The sequence below is a fragment of the Syngnathus typhle genome, linkage group LG16, assembly GCF_033458585.1.
Source record: "Syngnathus typhle isolate RoL2023-S1 ecotype Sweden linkage group LG16, RoL_Styp_1.0, whole genome shotgun sequence".
Classification (NCBI taxonomy): Eukaryota; Metazoa; Chordata; class Actinopteri; order Syngnathiformes; family Syngnathidae; genus Syngnathus; species Syngnathus typhle.
The window spans coordinates 10,844,735-10,851,848 of NC_083753.1; the positions used below are offsets into that span (position 1 = coordinate 10,844,735).

A 7,114-nucleotide genomic window follows, 5' to 3' on the forward strand; every position below is an offset into this window, starting at 1 on the left:
TTACTGTAACTGTATTACAAAAAAAAAGTAGAGATCACTTAAAGTCTGTCAAAAATGCAAAAATCAAATGGTGCTAACAAAGTGTTTGCAGATTTTGTTCATTTCACCATACAGAAAGTTGATCATGTTTTCTACTGTTGCTTTAATTGAACCTGTGACTCCACAAAAACACACACACACAAAACCTTATCACTGGTTGACCTGATCAATATGCGCCACTAGCACAACCGTACAATGGAGAACATTCAGCCAGAGCAAGTTGAGGAAACTCCAGCGGAGCAAAACATTTCAGAAGCGTTTCGCACTAATCGCGCTCAGAAATTTCATCAAGGTATACATTTTTTTTTCAATTTGCCATGAATCTTTTAGCAAGAGCAAGATTATCACAATGTGTTTATAGCAGGAGCCGGATCTTCGATTCTACACCACAGGGTGACGCTTGTGCTTCTGGGCTTGCTTAACGCAGTTCTACTCATAGTCGCAGTTGTCCTCGCCATTTACTGTGAGTAAAACAACACTTCAGATGGACCTTTGAGGAACACCATGAGTCATCATCAAAAATCCGATCTAGAACAATCTCATTATGTGTTTCGTGAGCCTCAGGTGCCAACGCCAACGAAGGTCACCTCCTGACTCCTCATTCGGCCGTCTCGTCCCTCATCATCGAGCGTAATTATCTCCGCAACCGTAGTTACATCCTCAAAGCGCAGAAGGATGCTGAGGCAGATTTAGTCAGGGAGCAAACCAGCCACATTCAACTCAAACTGCAGCTGAAACAGCAGACCACAATGGCTGACACACTTTGGAGCCAGATTAAAATACTTCATACTGAAAAGGAGCAGCTGGAGGCCACAAGAGCTCTTATTGGTAAGTATCAAACTGTCGTTCAGTATCGAGATCATTGAATTAACCATTTATCTACCCTTGCAACAGAGCAAAACTGCGGTAGATGTCCATCGGGATGGACCCTTCTTAAATCAACCTGCTATTATTTTTCCCTCCCCGAGTCCAACGCCAAAAAAAACTGGCCAGACAGCAGAGCCGACTGCATCGGTCGAGGCGGAGACCTTCTGGTAATCGACAATTTGCAAGAACAGGTAAAAAAAAAAAGAGAGATATCATTTTTAATATTACAATAATAAATGATAATTTAACTCTGGTTGTCTTCCAGGTGCTTATAAGTGAAAATGCTCCAAAGGTAACCAGCAGTTTGGTATGGTGGCAGAATGGCTTCTGGATTGGGTTACGGGATATCGAGTCACAGGGACGATGGACATGGCTAGACAACACGTCTGCCATTGAAACCGGGTGTGCACCTCGTTGATTTATAATGCATTCAATGCAGTTTTGTATTTTAATTGATGATTTACTCCAGGTACTGGAGGAATAACCAGCCAAGCACCACCGGACCTCAGACTGGCAACTGTGCAGTTTTATATTATTTTAGCGACACCAGAAAAACATGGTTCAATGGGAACTGCCAGAACCAACTTTACGGCTGGATATGCGAGATGGTGGCAAAGCCCCCCGAGTAGACGAAACTAAAATTTCAAATGATGTCAAATGTCAATTAAAAATAAATGCATCCATAAAACTTCAGTGTAATCAATCCATCTAGTTTTTTTGATCCACTTAAAAGTCCATGTCCTGTGTTAATATTTACCAAAAGGAAACTTTTCTGTTTGTAATGTTGCGCACACGGGGCAATGTCCTCCCAGATATTCCCGTTCCTGCGGCTCTCATGAGAACAGTCAACATGGAGGAGAGCGCCTATAACAAACTAATACACCAGGAGGACCCGAGCAGGGAAGAACCGCCGCTCCATTCAAACCAGGAGAAACCACAAGGTATATGAAAAGATAAAACACCCATCTATTTCTAGTTCAGTGCTTTAAATGACACAGCAGTGACAGAATTTTTTTTTTTTATGCTTTCTTTGCTTCTCTGTGGAGTTTCTTTTTCAATGGTGAGACCCGCTTCCAGTTGGACCTCTCACAGAGTGCTTGGAATCACGCTGGCTGTGCTTGCCGCTGTTTTGCTAGCAGTGGATATTGGCCTGGGAGTCTATTGTGAGTCCCTATGAACCTGTTCATTTGATTGTAACAACCTGGAGGTAACCAATAAAGGGAGAGCTAAGTAAAAACAGAGCGGTTAAAAGTCATGTGATCAAACTTTCATGAGCAGACCGCGTCGTCCCTTTAGCACTTTTAAGTCTTAACTTATTCGAAGGAGTTGTTTTTACGATCTGTCCAATCTTATTAATTTTGGATTTGCGTCAGATTAGTTGCTCAATTTCAGAGAAAAGGTGAATTTAATAGGAATTTCAATTGTTGTTGTTTTTTTAATTGTTTAATAATAATCAGCCCTAATTAATTTATTGGACACTATGTTTTGTGATTAACTGCAGTTTTTTTTCTATGGTGACAAGACAACAACCTCACGGACGAGTCTTGGGCAGTGATAAGCATCAGCCGCGAGGTGGCCGCGCTGAACACGGCCTACGAGGCCGCCTCAAAAAGACGTGCTGATGCCCAAATGCGTTTGACGCAAGCGATTAGACAGCATCAAGTGATCAAGTGGCAGGTGGAACATCAGACTAAAAGAAGCAGTGACTACAAAAAGCAGGCGGATATAATCCAAACAGCCATTACTGTCTTAAAATCCCACGTACCGATGATAAGTAAGTATGACCTATTTTTTTTTTTTTTTTTTTAAGCGACTCTTCATCACCACAATATAAATGTAATCATATCTTTCTGCAGGGGAGGGATGCAGACACTGTTTACCAGGATGGACTTTAATCAACTCGGCATGTTACTTCCTTAGCCTTTCTGACACACACTTCCGCAGTACATGGCAGGAAGCCAGGGAGTTTTGCAAAAAGCAGGACAGCGACCTTGCTGTGCTCGACAGCTCCGAGAAGCAGGTGAGATAAATGTTTATGCTGTCAGTGCATCAAAGCGACGTTTGTTATTTCTGGGAGTAATAGAAACGTCATGTGTATTTTTAAATGCCATGGCCCTTTCAGCTGACAATAAATCAACTGATAAATCTTCATCAAGACCCGTTGAGATCCATTACCCAAAGCGGCTTCTGGATCGGATTGCGAGATGTAGATACCGAAGGAGTTTGGAAGTGGCTGGATGGAACGAGACTGAATGAAGGGTAATGCTTATGTAATGTGTCCAATCAAAGTCAAAAATCGGGTGACATCGTGCCATTGAATCATGTGACCGTTCGAAGGTGACAGCGTGATTTGAATACAAACGGTGCAGCATAACCGCAGCCCAGTTAAAAATCCAATATTGCCCGTGTGAACGACTTTAAGTTTAAAGCCATTGACTTTAATGAGCTGAAATAAAAATGAATTGTTTTATTAACACAGGATTTAATATCCTCTTATTTAATAGACCTATTCGACCCTAAAATTAAAAGAAAGAATAGCTAGCTATGAAATAATTTTAATGATGAACAATGTGATGTCATTTGTTTCAGCTACTGGGATGATGGCGAGCCCAATAATGCAGGCGATGAGGACTGTGCAGCCACTTACCCCAGGATTAATCCCTTTAAGGGCTGGAATGATGCACCGTGTTCTCACCACCTCAAATGGATTTGTGAAATGTCAGCAAGTTAGTGTGTTTTTCCTCCATCGATTTATCTGTATTTGTTAAGAAGACAGAAAGTCAAACATTTTTACAATTTATCTGATGTATTAATAAACTACAAAAGGAGATCAATCAATAAAATACTTGTCTCTACTACATACACATTGCTTTACATGTTTGTACATTATGTTGCCAGTTGCTTTAAAATACTTTTTTAAAGGAGTTATCCAAGTTATACACAGGGCAGCAACGTTAAATAGTTACAAAAGTCTGAAAATTTCAATTTACAGTTTTGAGCAACAGCCGGTTAATGAATCTTCTGTTTATAACACACATGAAAAAAACATTTTTCAAAACTCAAAACGTTTTGAAGACCCTTTCCATGCAGTATTCAAATCAATCCGACAGATCACAGAGCCGCAAAATGCTGGCGAAGTTGCACCAAGAGCTGCTGAGTGTCGACGTGCTCGGGGAAGGCGTCTTCCGATTTTTGAGCCGCCATGTAGCTGGTCTGAAGGTCTCCGATCTGGACACGCAAAAAAAAAATAATAATCCAGAGTTGTTTTCTGATTTAAAGAAGATTTTTAATAACTTAAATAAATGTCTAAATTTAATTTTTAAATAAATTAAAATATTTTCTAAATAAATTACCTTTTCAGAGAGGATGGACAGATTGTAGTGCGGCTCATACATGTGAGGTGATAATGTGGCGGCCGTCTGCAGGAAGGCTTTCGACTGAAGGATGGTAAAATAATTCAAGTTATTACAATTCTAAACACTTAATTGCTGCTTCATTCAAGAGAGCTGCCTGGGATTCAGTTTACCTGTTCAACACGACCTTTGCGGAGCTCCAGCACTGCAAGGTTGTTGTAGGCTTCAGCATGGTCATTACTGAAAGTCAACGTTAGTTTAAAACATTGGTAGGCCAAAGTCAGGTCTCCTATACCCTGCAAAAACAAAACACTTTGGGTTTACATTTTGGCCATATCCTGTACATTATTTTATCAGTTCCACACACCACGGCGACTTGTCCGATGTTGTACCACACGTCGGCCAGCTCTTCGTCGTTGGCCGCCAGCGCCAAAGCTCGCTCGAAAGACGACAGCGTCATGTCGTACTGCTGCGCGTAGAAGCAGCACAGGCCCAGGTTGTTGTAGAGTTGACAATTATACACCCCCATCTGGAGAAGCCGCCTATGAAACAAACAAGTGGGTCAACTCTATCTTCACCATCATCGTGTAACGTTCACGACGTGAAGATGTTTTATCCGACCTGTAGAAGCGCAGCGCGATCTCCGGTTGATCTGAGTAGAAGTGATTGCTGCCTATACAAGCGATGGCCTCCACGTGCGTGTTGTCCTGCTTCAGGACCTCCTTGTAGTACTCCGTGGCTGACGCCATGTTGTTCATCTCCTGTGACAACACCGTCCGGCCTCATGGAGATGAGTGGACCCTGCGGTTCACGGCGACGAACCGTACCTCGTGTATGCGAGCGATTCCCGTCAGGAGGGTGACCTCGCCGGGAAAGTGGTCCAAGCCATGTTTGAAGAGGTTGAGGGCTGTTATTGGTTGATCCAGGCGCTGATAGAGCTAATGAGGAAATGTAAAAGCACAATTACTGATTCAACTCATTTACATACTTATTAGTTACCCTTGGCTGAGTGTTGCACATGATTTATTTTTACCTTGGCGAGATAGAGGTATGTATCCACCATCTCTTTTTGGGTGAGAGCTGATCGGAACTGTTTTTCCGCCTCTCGGTACAAACCGAGTCTGCAAATGTGAGACGAATTCAAATTTAGATAAGGCAGGATCTACAATTAAGAGCATAAAACACAAAATATTTGAAGTGGCAGCCTCAATAAAAGCAGCAAAGACAAGAACTTGCCTGTAGTAACATTTTCCTAGCTGGACTTTCCACCACCAGTCTTTGAACTGAGCCTGCTCAGTTGCTTGGGCGGCCAAATCTAGTGCCTGTAAAAATAAAAATCATCAAAAATATCAGAAGACAACAATTTGGTTGCTGACCAGTTGACTAGCAGTAAAAGTTCACCACTTACGTTTTTTACATCATTTTCATGATGGAAGATGTACTCAAAGAGTGTCTGAGAAATGGAAATTGAGGTTATTTAAATAATAATAAAAAAGGCTTTTAGGCAAATGTGCGGAATATACATCATACCCTGGACAGATTGGGCTTTTGGGAATACTTTGCCAGATTTAACCTTGACAGGTTTATAAACGGTCCCTCTGGATTGGTTAACATTGAAGCCTACAAAAAAAGTGAAACACAAATATTACAATTTAAAAACCTGCCACCCCCCAATACATCACACGAGTCATGTTAACCCACTGTTCCCAGACGAATGAATCGACCCGAGGCGCTGGTGACGGGCCGAGCCGTACTTGCGGTGCGTGGCATCTTAATGGCCTGCTCCATCGTGCCAGGACGTCCAGACTGCGTGTTGGGCCTCACAAATCCTGTAACTGGACGTCCTGACTGAGTCATAGGTCTAGAGTTTGGTGGAAAAACATTTGATCACATGATATTTATTCATAAGAATCTGATTTGGACTGTTTGTACCTGACAGCAGGTGTTGGACCGCCCCCGTGACTTGTTCCAGGCAGTCTCAGAGAAGTTCCAGGACCTTGAGAGGAGCCAAGTTAACGGAGAATAGTTCCCTGTCAACACAGGCTCTGAGTTGATACGCACGTGCAACCTGAGCAATGGCATTTTCATCCAGCATCATCTCAGCGATCCCTTCTTGATCGACATCAATTTCATCAATGTATACCATCTCTGTAAGAGCTCGTGTTTTTAGGCTCCATGCAGCCTAGGAGAAGAAAAACAAAATCACATGAATACCTCGTTACCAAACACTGATCGGACTGATGCTTTGATAGAAAAGGGATGTTGGTGATGATGATGATGATAAGGTAGACAGTTATTGTTACCTCAGAAACAGAAACAGAGTCCTAAGAGAGCATGCATGGAGGGTAAATATAGAAGTTTGGAGGACAGACATGAATAAAGAAATACGGATTAGGAAAAAAGGTGAAACGTGAACAATGTTGACTAATTAGGCTTTAGTCGCATTTCCTGCAAATTAATAATAGAAGAAAGCAAGTAGGGTTGTGATAGCTAACTGCAACACAGACCTGGTCATATGGGCTGTCTTGCAATATTTTGGAACAAATTTCAGAACACTGCTGCAGTTTTCGCCTCCTGAAGTAACTGCACGCCAGGAACAGAGGGTCCATCGTCACCTCCATTGCTTTAATCGGTCGGTCAGTAGAAATCTGTAAAGCGGTGGGTTTGGAAGGTAGAGGATTATGGCGGATCCAAAGCTTCCTTTGTTGCTACGATACGACTGACACGGGGCGGGTCTTTATGACGTCATTTCCTGTAGAAACTAAGAGAGCATTTATCAGATTTTTTTTGTACTCGAAAGTACATTTTGCCATATATTTATATTTTATAATATATTTGACCGTCTCCCTCTTTTC

The 7,114-nt window shown here is 42.0% G+C and overlaps 3 protein-coding genes across 4 annotated transcripts; 2 read left to right on the forward strand and 1 right to left on the reverse strand.

Moving 5' to 3' along the window:
- Positions 1–190: 190 nt before the first annotated feature.
- On the forward strand, positions 191–1,594 carry LOC133169456 (CD209 antigen-like protein E). Of its 2 annotated transcripts, none has more exons than XM_061301685.1 (6): positions 191–331; positions 401–502; positions 604–867; positions 934–1,097; positions 1,172–1,308; positions 1,376–1,594. In XM_061301685.1, exons 1-6 carry the CDS (start codon positions 235–237, stop codon positions 1,533–1,535), a joined length of 924 nt encoding a protein of 307 aa, XP_061157669.1. In that variant the 5' UTR covers positions 191–234; the 3' UTR covers positions 1,536–1,594. The 2 variants fall into 2 exon arrangements, with proteins under 2 accessions (XP_061157669.1, XP_061157671.1); XM_061301687.1 differs by having other exon boundaries at positions 208–331; positions 404–502.
- Positions 1,595–1,738: 144 nt separating this feature from the next.
- Positions 1,739–3,764, forward strand: LOC133169685 (C-type lectin domain family 4 member M-like). Its single transcript, XM_061302081.1, has 6 exons — positions 1,739–1,847; positions 1,953–2,069; positions 2,429–2,680; positions 2,763–2,926; positions 3,029–3,165; positions 3,496–3,764. Exons 1-6 carry the CDS (start codon positions 1,742–1,744, stop codon positions 3,635–3,637), a joined length of 918 nt encoding a protein of 305 aa, XP_061158065.1. The 5' UTR covers positions 1,739–1,741; the 3' UTR covers positions 3,638–3,764.
- ttc8 (tetratricopeptide repeat domain 8) lies at positions 3,638–6,964 on the reverse strand. The gene is made up of 14 exons (XM_061302079.1): positions 6,767–6,964; positions 6,321–6,441; positions 6,192–6,255; positions 5,961–6,120; positions 5,790–5,879; positions 5,668–5,712; positions 5,496–5,581; positions 5,293–5,380; positions 5,087–5,197; positions 4,881–5,020; positions 4,627–4,801; positions 4,433–4,555; positions 4,260–4,343; positions 3,638–4,134 (listed from the first exon to the last, which is right to left on the reverse strand). The coding sequence occupies exons 1-14, from the start codon at positions 6,878–6,880 to the stop codon at positions 4,018–4,020; spliced, it is 1,518 nt and encodes a 505-aa protein (XP_061158063.1). The 5' UTR covers positions 6,881–6,964; the 3' UTR covers positions 3,638–4,017.
- Between the last annotated feature and the right edge of the window lie 150 nt (positions 6,965–7,114).

What these genes read in the sequence shown, in the direction of transcription:
- ttc8 (XM_061302079.1), bottom strand. Translation starts at nt 6,880, where the DNA reads ATGGAGGTGACGATGGACCCTCTGTTCCTGGCGTGCAGTTACTTCAGG. An exon ending in ACATCGGACAAGTCGCCGTG is followed by an intron (nt 4,556 to 4,626) that starts GTGTGTGGAACT and finishes TTGTTTTTGCAG; the next exon opens with GGTATAGGAGACCTGACTTT. An exon ending in GCAAAGGTCGTGTTGAACAG is followed by an intron (nt 4,344 to 4,432) that starts GTAAACTGAATC and finishes ACCATCCTTCAG; the next exon opens with TCGAAAGCCTTCCTGCAGAC.
- LOC133169456 (XM_061301685.1), top strand. Translation starts at nt 235, where the DNA reads ATGGAGAACATTCAGCCAGAGCAAGTTGAGGAAACTCCAGCGGAGCAA. An exon ending in AGTTGTCCTCGCCATTTACT is followed by an intron (nt 503 to 603) that starts GTGAGTAAAACA and finishes CGTGAGCCTCAG; the next exon opens with GTGCCAACGCCAACGAAGGT. An exon ending in TCGACAATTTGCAAGAACAG is followed by an intron (nt 1,098 to 1,171) that starts GTAAAAAAAAAA and finishes GTTGTCTTCCAG; the next exon opens with GTGCTTATAAGTGAAAATGC.
- LOC133169685 (XM_061302081.1), top strand. Translation starts at nt 1,742, where the DNA reads ATGAGAACAGTCAACATGGAGGAGAGCGCCTATAACAAACTAATACAC. An exon ending in TCGACAGCTCCGAGAAGCAG is followed by an intron (nt 2,927 to 3,028) that starts GTGAGATAAATG and finishes TGGCCCTTTCAG; the next exon opens with CTGACAATAAATCAACTGAT. An exon ending in GGAACGAGACTGAATGAAGG is followed by an intron (nt 3,166 to 3,495) that starts GTAATGCTTATG and finishes CATTTGTTTCAG; the next exon opens with CTACTGGGATGATGGCGAGC.